Source organism: Rhinolophus sinicus, linkage group LG15 (genome assembly GCF_036562045.2).
Source record: "Rhinolophus sinicus isolate RSC01 linkage group LG15, ASM3656204v1, whole genome shotgun sequence".
Classification (NCBI taxonomy): domain Eukaryota; kingdom Metazoa; phylum Chordata; class Mammalia; order Chiroptera; family Rhinolophidae; genus Rhinolophus; species Rhinolophus sinicus.
This window is the reverse complement of record NC_133764.1, coordinates 28649903-28669507: the sequence shown is the minus strand read 5'-3', so window position 1 is coordinate 28669507 and position 19605 is coordinate 28649903. Positions and strand designations below refer to the sequence as shown.

Genomic DNA, 19605 nt, shown 5'->3' with positions numbered 1-19605 from the left:
TAAGAGACTTGAGTTGATTTTGGTTGGTCTCTTACAACCCTCAGTACAATGAGGACGAGAAATTAAAAAGCACTTCTTTCCACATATAATTACTGAAAATATCCTGCCCCTGTAATGGGTCACTTGAGTTTTTAAGTATGGCTTTTATAAACTTGGCTATTTTCCAGTGCCCTTCATTGCTAGAGAAGTTTACCAGGTGAGATGTTTCAGTGTAGGCATTCTCTCTTACAGGCAGGTACTCCATGTTTTGACGTTGGTTGGAGAAGTAACTGTGTGGAAAATGCTTCCTGAATTCCGTATGAACAGTTAAGGATGTCAGTTGATCCCAAAATGATTTTTGGAACTTGAACTTCTTCTTGTAGAAAATTTCAAGTACACACAAAAGTAGAGAGATGGTATAATGAACCCCGTATACCCAACACCCAGCTTCAACAATTATCAACGTTTTGCCAGTTTTCTACTCAATAACTTAATGGCATAGCTGAACTGTCATTCTGGTCTGTCTATATATAACTAGAGTTTATAGCATTGTTTGTGTGGGAAAATGTGTCCTGAATCCTGGATTCCAGCTAGGTATTCCAAGACTGCTGTCTTTGGTTTTATTCCAGGTTCATCTCTAGAGGAGGAGAGAGGCTTTAGGCGTGGGGGGTCTGAGATTTCTCAAGTCGTGGTTTTTGGAAGAGTAAGGTATTTATTAATCATGAAAAAAAAATCAATGCTAGGTATCTTTTCACCTCTAAAATTTATATTTAATGTATAAAGAAAGTACTAAATTCATCGAAGACTATTCTTACTATACAGTAATTGGCCTTCAAGAAGAGATTTGCTGTTACCCCTAAAAGCTTGGAGATTACAAGCAAGCTGGCCCCAGGGCATGAGCTTCTTGGTGTTGGAGCCTGGGCTTCTCTTGTGAACTCTGTTTTATTCTGTTGCTTCTTTCAGTGGTTTCCCAAATGGGTTGTTGAAGGCACTACACTAGGAGAAAATATCACAGTTTCTGTTTGTATGTATTTTCACTCTTTCTATCTAAGAATGTAAATAAGCCTTGCTAATATTTAACATATGGTTGACCATATATTGACATTTGGCCAAAATCCTTGGAAATTGTCAATACTGTTTGAAATACGGATTTACTCTCATTGTTATTAACAAGCCTCATCCTAAGTGTGTGTGTGTGTGTGTGTGTGTGTGTGTGTGTGTAGTGCCTTGTGCCTTGAGGTGTCAGGTGAAGATAGTATAAAGCTATCAGAAAGGAAAAAACTGAAAATTAGCAAAAAGGCTAATTATTTCATCTTCTATTTCTATTTTTTATTTTCTTTTTATTTTTTTTCTATTTTTTATTTTTATAAAAGCTGTATTACATTAGAAAATGTATATAATTTATAAGTAACTGTATTTATTATAGGTACATACTCAACTTTTTTTGTCTGATAGGACACGTGATCTGAAAAATTTGGAGGCTAATTTATTTGTTTACTGATCTATTATCATCTCATAATTTCAGCACTTATTAATATGGCTTAATGTTTATCATGTAGTAACATAAATCAGACTTAATTATTTCAGTAGTTCATCAGAGATCATGTTATTTTTCTGTCTAATTTGAATGCTTGTTATCTCCTACTTCTACTACTGTTTGCCAGTGTATTATAAAGTGTTCTATGATGTCAATGGTAATTTAAACACTTAAAATTTTTTTAAATAAAAAAATTAAACAAATACATGATCCAAAAAAAGAAAAGTGTTCTATGGTCACCTGAGTTAGAAAGCTGCTGCCCCAAAAAATAGGAAAAGCTGGAATAAAGACCATTTTCCCAGGCAGAGCCTGTGGCTTTAGCCCTGACTTTGGAGCTTCTAGTAATGGCTGTGAAGGTGACCTTGGAGCAGGCACTGGGAGGATGTGGATGGTATTGACGCTGGCGCTTCCCTCCCCTAATGGACTTTTTTTTTTTTTTTTTTTTTTTGTAATGGCATCTTTGAACAGCATTTATTTTGAATGTTGACTATTTGCTTGAGGCTATTATTCACAGTTTGAATTTTATATGTCTGTAGGTCTGTTTGTCTTGCATGGGAAAAACCAAATTTGAATTTAAAGTTCTGCAAAGTATAGTAGACTGTTCTTGCCATATTTTCTAAGTCCATGATCTACAATACCATATTTTAACTGAACACTCAAGTTCTTAACCATTAATACATCAAAAAGGGTTTAAGCCTGGCAAAAGATAAAATCCTGTTTAGGTTTTGGTTTAGGAGACAAAAGAAATCACCTTTTTGTCTGCTTCAGAGATGATTTTCAGCAGGAGGGGCCTCAGGTCCTGGCTCTGTTCTTAGGCTTAGGATTTGCTCCTTCCCTGATAGACTAGATGAAGGCCTGATGCAGGGGACCTGAGTGACAGGCAGCGTTGAGTGCCAGTCCAGCCGTGTGACAGCAGGGTGTCAGCCCAGGCACCCTGAGCACTGAACAGAGAGAAATGCCCTTTGCTTCCTCGGGCCAGAGGGTTGGCACTTTCTCCAGTCGGCTCGGCACCAAGCAGACCGAGGGAGCAGTGCCCTTGAGCTCCTGATTGGCACTGCGACTGAAAGGGCACAGTGGTAGTTCTTCCGGACTTTATTAGTTTGCAAAAGGTTAATTGTAGCTTTTAATCTTTCTAAGTATCAAATCAGTCCCTTTATAGATTAGGTTTGTACTTTCACCAGACATGGCTTCTAAATCCAGCTGAGAATTAAAGAGAAACCCCTGACCTTTTACAAACAGGATCACGGACCCAGTCTGTGGGCTAGCCAGCTGCAGCCCGGCTAACTGTGGGCTTTGTCCCTCAGCTGCATGCACTGTCTCTATTTTCACAGTTCCAGCTTCAGAAAGAAACAAGGCTTGTCCGAGGCTGTCGTGTGGGTTGAGGGCATCTCTGAGTTTTGCAGTTGAGCTGTTGAAATGCAGAGTTGCCAACTGCATGTTGTGTCTTTACACCCACTCCCGTGTTCCACGGCAGCAGCAAGTTGGAGAAATTTCTTACTTGGTAATAAATCCAGGGTTAAGAATTTGGGGACAGCGGAGCAGTGGAGGGTTAGGCACTACACAGGGGACGGGGGGAATGCCTTGGAATTGCTGCATTGCTCTCAAGATGTGATATTTGATCTCTTAGGTCTGGAAATTCCTTGTGAGCTTAACCCAGGGGGTTGCTTAAGCCCCAGGAGAATATCACCTGGTTGATGGTCTAAAAGGCAGTTAGGGTTTGCTCGGAGAATTGCTTTCTGCAAGGGCAGCCTGGTTTCCGGTCAGTAGGGGTGCATTAGGGGCCAGAATACAGGGGACTTGAGGAGAGTCACACCTGGCCACCTCTCGCCTGAGCCGCCCGATGGCCAGTCTGCATCCTGGATGCCTGAGAAACGTGGGCTAAGTAGCAGCCCCTGTGAGTCGCTCAAGGTTTCCTATCAAAGCTGGTAGTGTTTTGGAAAGAACCCTACATGGGGGTCAGGAAACATGCGCCCCAGTCACAACACCTCCCTCTGCTATAGATAAGATGTAGCTAATTCAGTTTCTGTCCTGAAAAGCTTTAACATTTTTCACTTTCAAGATTCTTTCTGAGGTTGCTTATTTTCTTGCCTGTGCTGTTTTGTGCAGTTATAGCTTAGTTTTCCTGTATGGCAACAGCGACCAAGTCGTCTACTTCAAAGTAATCTCTACAGCTCCCTGCACCTAGGCAGCTGGAACCGTGAGGCACACCCGCCTGCCCTACATACTTGTGCTTTCCGTACAGCTTTCCGTCGTCCTCACCGCCGCCCTCTGCACTGGGCTGCATTCATGTATTCACTCGACAAACATTTGTTACAACTGTAGTTGTCTTGTGGCCTTTGTGGTTAAGTAAACCAGGCAGTTAACAGGTACAGTGACAGGAGGAAAGGAACCTGGGGGAAGTGTCATCTTTGCCATGACTGAAGGATGACCAGGTGTTAGCCAGATGGAAGGGTGTTCTGTGCCGTGGAGGTGAAGTGGGGGCCTGGGTCTCGGAGGCAGTAGACTTGGTTTCAGTCTCGGATTTCCCACTCTCTAGACCAATTTTATTGTTTTTCCTAAACCACTCTAGGCGAATCACTTAACGTCTCTCACCACTTTCCTCACCTATAAAATTGTAGGGAATTGGCAGAAGTAAAGGAGATAACATACCTGAGGAGGCCGGATCATAATATGAGCTTCCATGTCAGCTATTATTATGAATATGAATATTAGTATTTTAAAAATCATGTTGTAAGATTTGTTCATTTTACTGTATGAAAATAATACCTCAGTAAAGTACTGTTAACATGGAGGAAGTCATGGCTTGAGCAGTGTCAGCTTAGAGGGAAAATGAACAAAGTGTTAGCAAATCAAATTTAGCAGTGGGTGGAAAGGATGAGAATAGTGTGCTGGTAAACTGGCTCTCGGGGGGTGGGGGAAGGGGGGGCCATCTTTGTACTGTTCACTGATTTCCGTGGTGTAAAAACTCCCACCACAGCCAAGTTACCAATGTGAAGTCATTGAACATAGAGTTGGGAAGAGATGTGTAGAATCCGCTGTCATGAACTGGTGTGATCCAACATCATGACCAACGCATGATTTTCCCAAGAATGCATGACTGGTTCAACATTTGAAAATCAGTGAATGTATTTCACCATAATAACAGACTACAGATAAAGGCAAAACACTATGAGCCAAAAAATGGACTTAGTTCTGCACTTAGCAAAATACAACCACTCAAGCAGGTGCTCTGACAAGACAGTCCACATCGGGCTCTGTGTGCTCTGTGTCACTTGTCCCCTTGTTCGATTCATTTCTCTGATCATTGCTGTTTCTTTGTAAACACCTAGATTACACCCTCTTCCCATGGCTACTGCTTACTGATTCAACATTTTAAATAGATACAAATGACTCATTGGGAGGAGTAAGAGATACTCCCAACTCATGCAAAAAAAATATTGAGATATATGAATCTATATAATTGGCTCATAAATTTCACACATGCCCCCCCAAGACAAGGAAGTGTGTCTGTTTTTAATTCCATAACACATTCAGGGTTCTCTTTGAGACACATTTCTTATGGTTGCTCTAGTGGGGTCATACTGTGTGAGAGGAAGGCCTAATTCTTCTCTACTGGTTTGGGTCACAAATGCTGTCGTGTTTTTACTGTTTGTGTCAACTCCTGACACAGTCCATAGAGAGAGTCCACTTATGTTTTCATGAACAGAGAAATGAGTGAGAGAATGCCGAGGATTCCTCATGTGCAGAGTCTCTCCAGACTTCAGCGTGAGATCAAGTCCGCACGGTGGGAATGGCTGTTTCTTGAACAGAATGACAAGCCCAACTCCAGTGTAGTGATCTTTAGTGTGTCCCTGCTCATTACAAAGACGTTTATAAAATGACGAGGGTAGGAAGATACCGATTAAAATTCCGTAGAGAACATCTTTTAATGAGATCTGGGCCATCCGTGTCATCTAAAAAAGTACTATGGGGCAGGCAGAGTGTTAAATGATGGATATTGAATACAGCTATGAGATTAGCTTTAGCACAGTTTTATGGTGTGTCAGGCGTGTGTGTGTTGTTGGTACTTCAGTAGGTTTGCTCTTTTAAAAAAATCAATGTGTAAGTACATTTATGTTGGTGGAAGGGGCCTGGACTGCAGTTTTACTCGTTTAAGTTACTATATATCTTTGAATTTGGATCATATCTATGATTTATTTAATGGCTAATGCTGAATGATCTGCTTTACTGGATGATTTCAGAGAGAGAAATGGAGGGGTAGGTGTTCTTGGGGTTCTGGAATGGTAACATGATTTAATACGGTCTTGAAATGTCAAGGATTGTTTGCCAGTGGACTGGCTACTTAAGGAGACCAGGCTGGGTGGGATTACTCACCCTCTCCTTATTTTCATGAATAGTTTTGAGTTTTCTGATTTGCTTGTCAACTTTTAAAAAGGAAAAGAACCTTTTATTTCGGCTAACGGACGTTGCCATTCTCCCCCAAATCCAGATTTTCAGTTACCAAGAATGTAGCAAATGACACCCCAGCACAGATTACCCTTCAGGCACTTGTCTCAGCAACCTGTCGTCGTCAGGAAAATGACACTTGAGTCATAGTCGGGTTTGGTTTCAGTGTCCCAAATATTGGTGGTCATCATTGTCATATTCAATCCAATGTGTATTTGTTCTAATTTTGCTAATGGAAGTTTTTCTCCATCAGGGATGGATGAATGAAATTTCCAACTATGATCCAGAAACTTACCATGCGACTTTGACACATTCAGTCTTTGTTCGACTTGAAGGTGGGACCTTAAGACTTTCAAAGCCCAATAAAAATATATCCAGGAGGGCAAGCTACAATGAAACAAAGCCAGAGGTTACCTACATCAGCCAGAAAATCTACGACCTCTCAGACAGCAAGGTGAGCCCAGATGGTTTTAGAAGCTTGGATGACTGAAAAGCATTTGGAATCTTGGTTGCATCACTGTATTCTTTCCCTAACAAGGTCCAAGGTCGTGTGTGTGTGTGTGTGTGTGTGTGTGTGTGTGTGTGTGTGTGTGTAAATAGTACCTCTCAAATGTTAGTGTGCATATGTATCTCCTGAGCATCTTTTTAAATGCAGGTTCTAATTCAGTAGTTCTGAGTGGGGCCTGAGAGTCTGCGTTTTGATGAGCTCCCAGGTGATACCCATGCCCTGGCCCGTGGACCACACTTGGAGGAACAAGGGCAAAGCACACACTTCTGACTTTGAGAGTTAATTTTTTCAGTCAAACGAAAGTTCTGTGTGGTAATGCTACGGTAATAACTAATGAAGACTCTGTAAAGGAGAAAATTATGGATATGCGAAATAACTGTGTTTTGATAAAAGCATTATCTACTTCTCTTTTTGAGAAATGTAAAGTATTTGTTATTCCAAAAAGCTATAGATTTTCTAGGCTTCTTACAGTTGACGTGAGTGATCTTTTAAGTTTCTCCAAAATGACAGAAATATTTAAACTTTTATAAAACCTTCTTCTTAACTTGAGCTTCCCATCTAGATCTAGTTTGATAAATTCTTTTTTTTTCTCCTGCCAGCTTATGTTTGGCCCAGGATCATTAAACTCTATTGACATCCAAATTTAGTTGATGATAATCCACTAAACAATTATTGTACTATTGTTACCAGAAATTATAGAAATTTGTAACTCTTCCAAAATTCTTAAACATCTACTTCCTGGAATAATTTTGAAGAATGACAAGTCATTTCTAAATATTTATTCCAGTTTCTATAGTCATGTTAGAGACAGGTGTTAATTATTTCACATTCATCAGTTTAGTCAAAAATACTATAAAGTTTGCATTTGTGCTGTGTATATTTTAATGAACCATTTAGCCAATTCTTAATTTAGTATGTAAATCATCATTTCCCTTTCTCTGTAGATTTATCTTGTACCTAAAAGTTTGGCTCGAAAACGAATCTGGAATAAAAAGTACCCCATTTGTATTGAACTTGGTCGACAAGATGACTTTATGTCCAAGGCCCAGACTGATAAAGAGACTTCTGAAGAAAAGCCACCAGCTGAGAGAGAGCTGGGAGGCGAGGACCCTAAGAAGCCACCCCATCCCCAGGAGGGAACAAGATCTGGCCAGCGAGATCAGATATTGTATCTCTTTGGGAGAACTGGCCGAGAAAAAGAGGAGTGGTTTAGGAGATTTATTCTGGCATCTAAGCTGAAGTCAGAAATCAAGAAGCCACCTGGTGTCTCTGGAAGTAAACCAGGTAATGACACGTGTGCTAAATGCTTATGTATTTTTAAAAGGCCTGTGGGAGACTTGAGATTCCCAGGTAGGAAGGAAGGAAGGAGGCCCACTCTGAATTGATGACTGTCTTGTCTGCCACCTAAGGTGTGTTCTTATGAATAATTTACCTTTTAGGCTGATCACTGCAACCCTTTATACTGGATCATTTAAGCAAGGGTGGAACCATTTGCAGATGTATGTTTTTTAGCCTTTGCTGGTTCCTTAGGCTTATGTTTATTTTTCCATAGTGTGACTCCTGAGGGAAGACGCAACAGCAGAGCCCTAGTTATAATAAGGCGGCGGCCAGTGCTGTCCAGCTCCTGGCCCACTTTATGTCCTCCAAGCCTCAGCTCAATGGAAGTACAGGTGTCTCTGGGCTCCAGACCCGCTGCATTTGCATGGATAGCCCTGCACCTCTGCTCTTTCCTCTCCTCCTGCCCTGTGTCCTCTGCTGGAGCTTCACTGAATCTCTCACTGTTCAAACATTTTGTGCCGTGTCATTGCTTTTTACATATGCTGTTCCCTCTACCTGGAATGCGCTTCCCCCTCCTGGGCCAAGAAAATGCCAACTATTTCCTCAAGAGGCAGTCCAGAGGTCACTACCTGTGAAAGTCTGTACTGGGGTAAGCGCCTCTCGGCTCTTAGGCACAGGTAGTCACCCCCTTCTTTCTGCCTTAAAAGTCCTTCAGTTGTGCTTCAGCTACAAGGCTAATTGCAGAAAATTGTGATTTATTTGCCTAGGTGCCTGAGTTCAAGGGCAGGGAGTATGTCTTATTCTTCTTTTTGATGTGGAATTGGCTCAGAGAAGTGCTTCATAAAAAATTTGCTGAATGGAAGATGGCATGTTCGGAATTGCCCCGAACTATGGAGGAACAGTTAGCTTTCTGCCTACTTTCCTTGCCCCCGGGGGCATGTCAGTCCTTTATTTGACCCTAAGAGATCACTAGGAAAAAAGAAAAAGGTATCTACCAGTGTGTTTCATAGCTCCCATTACTCTGACTTGTCATGGAGAGAAATAAAAACTTCTAAAAAAGTATTTATCATCAAAATGGAAGGTATTTTTTTCAGGGTGGGAAATAACCTTATAAATATTTTTTCAAGTCATTTGATAGCATTTTAGCTGCGTCTCAGCCAGACCCAGTGGAGTTCTGCATTTCATTTACTTTGCGGCACTCTTCTTCATCTGTGTTAATAGCCGTCTCCTCTTTGCTGCAGGGGTTTTGCCCTCACACAGCAGACACAGCAGCCCCTCGGGGCACCTGACGCACAGCCGCAGCAGCAGCAAAGGCAGCGTGGAGGAGATTATGTCCCAGCCAAAGCAGAAGGAGCTGTTGGGCAGTGTGCGGCAGAAGATGCTCCTGGACTACAGTGTGTACATGGCCAGGTGTGTCCCCCAAGAGAGCCGAAGCCCCCAGAGGAGCCCTGTGCAGAGTACGGAAAGCAGCCCAACAGCTGGGAAAAAGGTAACACTGGCTGCCTGGCCGCAGCTTCTCTGCTCTTCCACTTCCACTTCTTTCTTCATACCTAAGTACTTCGAGCGCCTCCTGTGTACCAGGCCCTGTTCTAGGCATTGGGACACAGTGGTGAACAAGACAGACAGAAGGGAGGGGGAGGGCCCTGCCCTCAGGAGGCTTGCAGTCGAGTCAGGGAGACAGCAAGAAGCAAACATCGGGTGGTGATAAGAATGAAAATAAAGCCAATACGGAAGGATGGAAAATGGCCAGAACTTCTGTTTTAGATCAGTGGTCAAGGAGGACCCTTGTGAGGAGATGACATTTGGGCAGAGATCTGACCAAAGTGAGGAGGTGAGCCATGGGGATATATGTAGGAGGAGCATTTGGGGGGCAGGGGGGCAGCAAGTACAAACGCCTCGAGCAAGGAACTGCCCTGAGGCCAGTGTGGGTGACAGTGAGCAAGGGGCCAAGAGGCAGGGCCTCACCCGTCAGTTCCAAGGGGTATGGGCAGCCCTGGAGGATTCTGAGCAGGGGTAACTATCTGATTTAAGTTTTAAAAAAGGTAAGTGGCTCTCTGGAGAATTGGCTGTAGGAGGAAAGGCGTGGGTGGGAGGCAGTTATAGCAGTGGCGAATGGGGCTGAGACGAAGGTGGTAACTAACAGCAGGTGGTGAGAAGGGGCAGCTTTGGGGATGTGTGCTGGGGGGAGCTGGCTGGATGTGCTGATGAATTAGATGTGAGGTGTGAGAGAACCCGCCCAGCTTTTCACCTAAGCAACAGCGTGCCCAGTGGGGAAGTTCACAGAATCCTTAGTGATAGAGGTCTGGTTCCTCAATCAGCACTGTATTCTCAAATTCTCAGCCTCCTGAACTGTGTCCAGTGCTTTTGGAGATTTACCACCAGCCTTATTTCCAAAGTGTGACATGCTAGACATTGACTCAAGATCATCTGTGATGAGATAAATAATATTAGCTGCCATATGTTAGTCTCTGTTAGGCTCTTTGATAAAATCACTTGGACCTCTTGAACAGTCTTGCAAACTCGATAGCATTCTCTCCATTTGGTGGATGGAGAAACAGGCTCACAGAAATTAAGTAGCGTAATTTCACAGTTGCTGTGGTGGAGTGTACAAAGCCTGACCTGAGACTCCAAAGACCCTCAGCTACCGCGTCTGCCATTTTGATAGGTCGTTCTAATTGTGCTTGACCTGAGGCCTCCTGCCACTACTTGCACAAATGTTCTGAGACCATGACATCCCACCTGTGGAGCACAATGCCTGTTTTAACATGTTAAGTGTTTCTAGTGTTCTTAACAGGAAACATTCGGTACCTTCCTCTTTGTGCCTCTAGTCTTGACTCATTCTGTTGATCCCCTGTCTTCAGTATGGAAGAGGCCCCTGAACCTTCCTCACAGAACCTGTTTTAACTGGGCAAAAAAACCCATATGCCTTTGCTGGCCCACTGCCTCTGCCCTCTGACCTTAGTTACCAGCAAGCATGGGAAGTAGACCACCTTCTAGGCTAGAGTGGGGTAATATAAAACGGTCTGGAAATGTCCTATTTATCACTAGTGAATCCCCCTCCCCCAAATTCCCTTTATCCCTGGGCTATCAGCTGCCTGGACTCTCATGAGACTCAGGAAAATCAGGAGGAGAATTGTGCACTGATGTAAGAAAACAATCTAATAAAAAGCTTGCTTTTTAAAAGAGTTCCTTAAATTACATCAAAGAAGTTTTAGAACATTGTTTCCTCAGTATGTGTTTCATGTGCATGTATCATGTAATCACTGGGGTCTGTGGGAGCCCCAGGAGGGGCTGGGAGACCCTGATGCTTCACAGCCCAGCCAGCCCCTCTACCCAGCGTTGCTAGTACAAGCCTTTCTAGGTACTTGGCACTTACCCCTTTAAGCACCAAAACCTTTTTTTCCCCTCTTCTAAGTCTGACGAAAATCTTTAAAAACCACATTGTACTCCTGGCTCCCTTAGGTGGAGCAGGCAGGCATGATTTAACTTTTCCTGGATAATTTAAAGACTCAGTATAAGAAACGGAAATTCAGTCTGGTCGTCATGCGGGGCTGCATGAGGTCTGTGTCCCACTGTCCCTTTCACCCCTAGTCTGAGGCTTCCCAGACTGCAGACTCGGCAGTATTTTCTCTCGGTTGTCAGTTGGCTGCTGTGGGGAGGTGTCTTTCTAGCTGGCTTTTGCTGGAGCACTTATCCCCATCTGCCTCCGCACCCTTGTTAATTTAGTGATTCTAATCTGCATGGGTGAGGAAACCAGAGCCAGGATTGTGTGAACAGAGATAACTGTCTTTGAAAGCGGGGCCTTTGAAGAAATCACGTGAGTTTTAGTGCTGGGCTCCTACATCCACTTGGCGTGCCTGAAACGTGTGTGGGCCACGTCCTGGCTCTCGGGTGGTCTGGTAGTCTTCAGGAAAGCATGGGTGTGTGTTTTAGTTATCTATTACTGCATGACAAACAGCCCCAAGAGCGAAGGCTTAAAATAGTAACAGTTATTTATTTTGCTCACAAGTTTGTAATTTCACCAGGCTTAGCAGTGAAGGCTTCTCTCTGCTCCACACAGCGTCAGTGGGGAGGCTGGACTGGGGGCTTCCAAGATGGCTCACTCGCATGGTCGGCAAGTAGATGCTGGTTGTTGGCTGGGAGCTCAGCGAGGGCTGAAGGCTGGAGGCCTCAGTTCTACTCTTTGTGGCCTAGGCAGCCCTCAGCATGGTGACCCGGTACCAAGGCAAGCGTCCCTAAGGAAAGAACCAGACAGACATTGCATTGCTTTTTGTAAACTAGTCTCAGAAGTAAAATAATGTCACTTCCATTGTGACCTGTTGGATAAGGCAGTCATAAAGGCCCTCCCAGGTTCCAGAAGACGGGCAAAGATTCCACCTCTTGCTGATGGAAGAGCAAATTCTTGGAAGAGCGTGTGGGATGTGAAATATCGTTGCTCAGTTGTTGGAAAATTAGACCTGCTACAGTGTTCCTGTACTAATTTTATTACCTTTCATGTTTTCCGTTATACGTCAGTGGAGAAAATTCTTTATTAGTTTTATTTCTTATTAATTTAGCAATACGAGCAAGTAAGGGCCTCTTACTCCCATCCTTGATTTTATTTCCCTTTTTGTGTATGTGCATGTAAAACATTAACATGGTGCAAGAAATCAAAGCTGTACAAAGACATACTCAGGAAAGTGCCATCTCCCCCACCCTGTTCCTGCTGTTCTCCATGCCCGTCCCACTCACCCCCTGTGGTAAACCAGTCTCCTTTGTCTCTGGTTTATCCTTTCTGGGTTTATCCCCGCTTCTGCCTAACTCAAAGGATAGCATACTATGGCTACTCTTTTATACATTGTCACTTTGCAGTACATTCTGGAAATTATTCCACATCAGTTCATAGGTATCTCCCCCCCTCCTTGTTTTAAACAGCTGTGAAGTACTTACTCCATTGTGCAAATGTTCTATAGTATATTCAGTCTCTCTCTTATATGGACATCTAGGTTGTTTCCAATATTTTGCAATTACAACCCGTGCTATAATGAATAACTTTGTGTTTGTGTATTTCTGGTTGTTGGCAGTGTAGCTTCAAAGAGATATCTTAGAAGTGGGATTGCTAGATCAGAAGGTAAATGCACATGTAGTTTTGTTAGATATTGCCAAATTCTCCTCCATAAGGGTTGCACCGTTGTGCGTGCCCACCAGGAATGGGAGTGCCTGTTTCCCCCCAGTCTTGCCAAATGTGGACCTTTTGGATGTGGTCATTCGTGCTTATTCCTCCTGCCAGTGACCGGGCCGGGTTATTTCTTAGGGTCCAGATTGCCTCTGAGATCATGAGTCCAAGAGAGACACAAAGTGCTCAGAGACACAAAGGAACCTTTGACATCTTTCAGGTTATTCTGTCACCTCGTCATGTTGGCTACCACCCAGCTCCAGCCTTTGCCTTGGACTCTCCCCTCCTGCTGCTGCGGTCTCTTACAGGCATGATCAAAGCACCTTTTACCCTGAGGGCTCCAGGTCTAATGGCAACTCCCACCCACTTGGCCTCCTTTCTCAAATATTGCCCAATGCTAAACTAGGTCAAGAGGTGAATGGGGCCCCTGGTGCTCAGGAGCCAAACCCATGTGAAAAACACCCAGTCGGAGAGTTGGTAAATATGGACTAGAGTTGTACTGAACAGTGCTAAAATACTTTGGGTGGTTATTCTTGCCTACTATAATTAAAACATGTTCTGGGGATGCTGCATATTGAAATCACTTTGGAGCTTAAATTTTGAATCATAAAATACCCCCCCACCCATCCCCGCTGCTGCTGTCTGTTACAGGCCTGGTCAAAGCACCTCTTACCCCGAGGGCTCCAGGTCTAATGGCAACTCCCACCGACTTGGCCTCCTTTCTCAAAAGTTGCCCGATGCTAAACTGGTTCTAGAAAGGGCCTGGTTCTCCAGATGTTTACTGGTTAGTGACCAGTTGCTTGTCCTGTGACTTGTCCTTGTGACTCTGCTTTGTCCCATTACCACAGGCTGTGCCAGCTTCTGAAGTCTCCAGACCCCTCTGATCTTGGCACCATTTTCTCTCTTCTCAGGCACTTAACTACTAGAGTAGTGAGAGGCACCCTGAGTCTGGCTGAGGAGCCTGGAGGTTTACCCTCTTGGCGGGGTAGCCTGCTTGGTTTGGGGGGCAGATTTAAATAGCAATTCAGAAAACAAGAAAATAAGGAAGCTTTTTTTAAAAATGTCTAAAGGTGGCATGGTATTAGCCCTAGTGCGGATACCTCAGGAAGGGAGACCCCACAGGCCACCTGCAGATTTGCTCAGGGGTGTAAGGCCGGAGAGGCTGCCAGTTCTGTGTACCCCGAAGGGGCCTGCCTGGGAGAGAGGACCGTCGGTGAGGTGGTGGTGAGCCTGTCCTCCAGGCTCAAGGCTCCGGTGGTCAGGTCATGTCAGGCACTTCACGCTCCTTTTCCATGAAAGGTTTAAGAAATATTTATAGATAGTGTTGGCTGCCCCAGGTTTGGAGAGTCCTGTCTTCATTATTACTAATTACACTCATTATCTTGTTACCTATAAATGGATCATCAGATGTTATTCCCTGTTTGGTGTTATCAGGAGATGAGAACCCTACAAAGTAAATAGGAATCAACTAGAAACCGGGAAGTCTTAATTGGCAGAGTGGTATTTCAGGGCTTCCCCTTTAACCCCTCAAAGTCGGCTTTTCAAACATTTAAAAGTAGAATTGAAAAGTGCTTATCTGTAATAAGTAAAAAATATGAAATCATATGTACAATTTAAAAATAAATTTGGGGCCTGCCTGGTGGCTTAGGCGGTTAGAGCTCCATGCTCCTAACTCCAAAGGCTGCCGGTTCAATTCGCACATGGGCCAGTGGGCTCTCAACCACAAGGTTGCCGGTTCAACTCCTCAAGTCCCGCAAGGGATGGTGGGCTCTGCCCCCTGCAACTAAGATTGAACATGGCACCTTGAGCTGAGCTGCCTCCCGGATGGCTCAGTTGGTTGGAGTGTGTCCTCTCAACCACAAGGTTGCCGGTTCGACTCCCGCAAGGGATGGTGGGCTGCGCCCCCTGCAACTAGCAACGGGCAACTAGACCTGGAGCTGAGCTGCGCCCTCCACAACTGAGATTGAAAGGACAACTTGACTCGGAAAAAAGTCCTGGAAGTACACACTGTTCCCCAATAAAGTCCTGTACCCCTTCCCCAATAAAATCTTTAAAATAAATAAATAAATAAATAAATAAATAAATAAATAAATAAATAAATAAATTTGGACAGGATATCGACAAGAGTGCCAAGACAATTCAGTGGGGGTAAAGAATAGTCTTTTCAACAAATGGTGCTGGAACAACTGGTATCCACATACAAAAGAATGAAGTTGGCCCCTTACCTCACACCATATACAAAAATTGACTCAAAATGGATCATAGACCTCAATATAAAAGCTAAAACTATAAAATTCTTGGAAGAAAAGATAGGAGTAAATCCCTGTGATTTGGGGTTAGGTAAAGCCTTCTTAGATAGGACACCAAAAAAATGCACACAACCAAAGAAAAAAATAGATAAATTGGACTTCATCAAAATTAAAAACGTTTGTGCTGCAAACAGTACCATCAAGAAAGTGAAAAGACAACTTCACAGAATGGGGGGGAAAAAACATTTACAAATCTTATATCTGATCCAGAACCTAGACTATATAACGAACTCTTACAACTCAACAATGAAAGGTAAATAACCGAAATAAGAAATGGACAAAGGATCTGAATAGACAGTTCTCCAAAGAAGATAGACAAGTGCATCCCTGTGGTACTCTTCCCAGCCCATCTCCAATGCTGTCCCCAGCAGGTCCACCCTTACCTGTCCTTATTGCAGCACCCTCAACCTGGACCAGCAGGAGCTGGTGAAGCACTGTGGGCAACCCCCACAGTGACCCCAACCTGGTAGTGTGCCCCAGCTGCTCGATGATGCCCTGGGGTGACCCCAGCCAGAAGAGCACCAACTTTTGGCAGCACCTACTCCATCAGCCCAGTTCTCCTACGACACCTGTGTGGGCTGCAGCATCTGTGAGGAAGCCGCCTTCCAGGCCACCCTGGCCCTGCCTTTCTTTGAGAACTGAATGCACAGCCCAGCCACGAGGACAGCCTTCCCACCTCAGGAACAGGGCTGTGCTGGCTCTCTGTGGTCTGGTGCCTGCACTGGAATGTGTCTTGCAGGCCAGGTGGGGCCTTCATCACTGCAGCAGGAGAGCCGGTCCCCACGACTGCCAGGGCCCGGGCAAGACCCCAGGCCCCTCGCCGTCAGAGGACGACCTCCTGTGTTCCTGGCTGAGTGTGGCTGGTTTCTTCGGTGTTCCAGGCTGAGCAGGCAACCCTCATGGGGATGGCCTGTTGGGACTGAGAGCAGTTGGCTGTCTGTCTCTCTCAAAGCCATTATGTGTTCTCCCCTTGCGGAGACGGAGCCCTGGCGACACCCGGCCAGCCGCTGGCGTCAGTGCTTCCCTGGTACTGGTACTGGCTTTGTGATACCTAGAAATTCTGGCACTTTCTATATTATCCAGTGTGATAACCTTTTCATATTTTGTAGAGCAAAGACAAAGCAGTTACTCTTTATGCTGCAATATCTGTGTTTCACTAGGAACAATAGTATTTTTATTGAACTTTTACAAAATTATATTTTTTTTAAAAAGCAAAAATAAATAGTTGTGGGATTGAGCTGGGGAGGGAAGGAGAGATGGGGCAAATGCTAGAGCCAAAATGAATCTTGGGGTTTTGCCTGTGTGCATGGGACAGTGGTGGCCATGTCCCAGGTCACCTCAGTGTTTTCCAGGGTTCCTTCGTCTGGTTTGTTGTTTCCCTTGGATAACGACCAGGAAGAAATCCCAACAACCAGAAGGAAATCCCAACACCCTGGCCATTTGCAGTGACTGCTGGGCTGTTCTGGGGCCTTCTCCTGCCCGGGTCCTGGCCTCAGCCGCACTGTCACCTCTCCAAAGCTGACCACATCCCACCTCAGGCAGGGCCACCCCCAGTGGTGGCAAAGTTGGGTGGGGAACCTGTCAGGGCTGTGCATTGGCGGGCTGGGCCAGAAAACGCTTGTCAGTATTCTTGTTCAGTTCATGACATAAATTATTGCCATCTTTATTTATTTACTTGTTTCTTTTTGACAAGAAACATCTTTGGTTTTTTTTAATTAAAGTTTATTGGGGTGACAATGGTTAGTAAAGTTACATAGATTTCAGGTGTACAATTCTGTAACACATCATCTATATATCACATTGTGTGTTCACCACCCAGAGTCAGTTCTCCTTCCATCACCATATATTTGAAATTATTGCTGGCTTTAAAAAAAAATTAAAATAAACGTTTCAAAGCATCTAAGAAAAAGAAGAAAGTTGCCCTTTCTAAGTGTACATATATAGTGGAAATAGTGAAATGCATATTCTTCTCAAATTCCTTCCATTAGCCAAACAGAAATACCGGAGGTGCCAAAAAAATGTATACACATGACTTGTATTCATCTTTTGTTATTGGTATATATTGAGTATTACAATTTTAATGCAGTTTTTTCCTTTCTTAAAATGTGTATACATATTTTTTGGCACCCTCTGTATTAGGAAATGTCCATGCACATTTATTCTTTAAGCTCGTTAATGTTTATGACATTCACTGGAAGGGAGTTCTTTCTGGCAGCCTGTTGAATCCAGAAGCTGTTTTGAAGCATTCTGCTGCTCTTGGATTTTTCTTTGTTCCCAGTGAGGCTGTGGAGAGAAGCCTGCATTAGGAAAAGGAACTGTTGGAAAGAAAAAGCAACCTGCTTGTTAGTTATTTCAGAAATCTGTTTCTACATCGTATGTCTTTGGCTTGAACATAAATTGTGAAATAGCCTTTGTTTCTTGCTATTTTGTTAAATCTCTTCCCTGTGAGTAACTGGGGTTGTAAAGAAAGGTTGATAAAGGGTAGACTCTCCCACTTGAGAAAGGAGAGTCTCTTCTGTAGCCTACAGATCTAAATAAGACCTGGTGCCCTGTGGGGGCAGCAATGAGGCACTGCCCGAAAAGCTGGGGAGGAGATCACTGTCCTGGGTGGGTGTTTACTTAGAAGCCTGTGTACATCATCTGATGTGACTCAGAGACAATAACCCCAGGAAAGCTGGACCAGATCCCCTTGGGGGTGGGTGCAGATGTTCAGGCAGAGAGAAAAGTGATTCCATAAAACATGCACGACTTGTGGCCTGAGTGCCCGCAGATCACAGACTTCTGCTGTCTGTCCAGGACCTGGTGATAGAAATGTCTTGGTTAATATGAAAAGCCATTACAGCACTAGAAAAGCACGGAGAGAATGCTCTCCAGCCATTAAAATGAGTGAGGAAGAGCCATGTCTTCTGAAATGGAACGATCAACATGTATTATTTTTTTAAACCAGAGTTTAATATTTTTAAAATGAGACTCGCCAACATTCATAAGGGAAACCTTTGAAAACACCCACATTTGAAGGACTCCTAGAACATAAAATATCTCCCTTTATATGCAGTAGCATTATATTGAAAAATGCAAGTGAGTCCCCAGGCCCCCAGAAAGAGAGATGGCACAGGCTCTGACAGACCAGTAGATAGGTGGCTGCTGCGCAGTCTGCTGGGCCCCGCACAAGCTCAGGGGCTGCTTCACCTGGATCAGACCCTCCGAACTCCAGGCTTCAGAAAAATCACGCATAGGTACATGCTATACGCATTTGGGCTACTCACAAATCATCACATCTCCATGTGTCAAATGAGCACCAGGCCCCCTGTGTACTATGCCCCAGGTATAGGCACACAGCTGTGACGCGGGCACAATCACAGCTGCCCACGAGAGCACTGGCGTGAGCGCACATTTATGGAGTATGGAGACAGTGAGGGTGTCTGGTGTGTGTATGGTAATAGGCAGCCCATGAGGGCAGGACAAAAAAAATCATCAAGAAGAGACAGGGTGAACAAGGGACAGATTTCTGCGTTTCTAGTTCTTTTGGTCTTTGCTTCCCAAGGCTAATTGTTTCTATGAGTCTGTAGCCTAATCAGAGACCTCAGCATAGGGAAATGTCTGTCACACCAGGAGCCAGCCACACCCTCTTCCTCCCTCCCACAGGACGGAGCAGGTGGAGATCCTGGAGCAGGAGGCTGTGAGTCAGGCTGTGCTGATAAAAGGGGGTGGCGGAGGGGTGCTCAGGCAGGGCACTGAACAGTTCCGAGTCTGTTTGCATCCCTAAAATAGAAGTACAAGTTCTTTCTGGGGTATTGTGAGGCCTAAAAGCGGGAACCTGAGAATGAGCCTTATCCTAGGGCCAGTGGACAGCAGCAGTGCCAACGATGCCCACCAAGCGTTACCTGCACTGAGCTCCCAACCTCAGCTCACCCTCTGTGGTGTCGCTGCTGCTTCTCCCTCCTCACCCTCAGCCTGGCCCTTTCTGGGCCAGAGTCCATCGTCTAATAATTAGCCTTGGAAGATGGAGACTAGCGCAGGCTTGCTCTTCTCCTACCTTGAACATTGGCCGTGACAGATGTTTTCGATGGATTCTGTCCTGTGGAGGTGAGGCCCAGGGTATTTCACTGATCTGCGACTGGTGAGAGCAGCTAAAGGAGTATCACGGAATTCCTGAGGGTGGCGCTCTCTGATCCAGGGCTGGGGTTCTCCACCTCACCTGTTCATTCTGTTAGTGAGATACCCACTTGATACCCACTTAAATTAGTATCTCTGGGTGGAGGAACCAGCCAACAGTATTTTTAAGCACTCCCCTGCCCTTCACCCACGAGAACCGTGAGTTACAGAATCGGGCTGAATGTAAGAATCCTGGGCATTGGGAAACTGGGGGGCTGCCTGGTGAGGACCAGCCTGA

The 19605-nt window shown here is 44.6% G+C and overlaps 1 protein-coding gene across 7 annotated transcripts in view; it reads left to right on the top strand.

The window, feature by feature from the left end:
- The window catches only part of TEX2 (testis expressed 2), a 92465-nt gene that overhangs the window by 45318 nt on the left and 27542 nt on the right, over nt 1-19605 (top strand). For all 7 annotated transcript variants that reach the window (XM_019732891.2, XM_019732887.2, XM_019732888.2 and 4 more), the window contains 3 exons: nt 6216-6416; nt 7415-7754; nt 8990-9237. In XM_019732891.2, coding sequence (XP_019588450.2) covers nt 6216-6416; nt 7415-7754; nt 8990-9237 — 789 coding nt within the window. The remainder of the gene's footprint in view (nt 1-6215; nt 6417-7414; nt 7755-8989; nt 9238-19605) is intronic.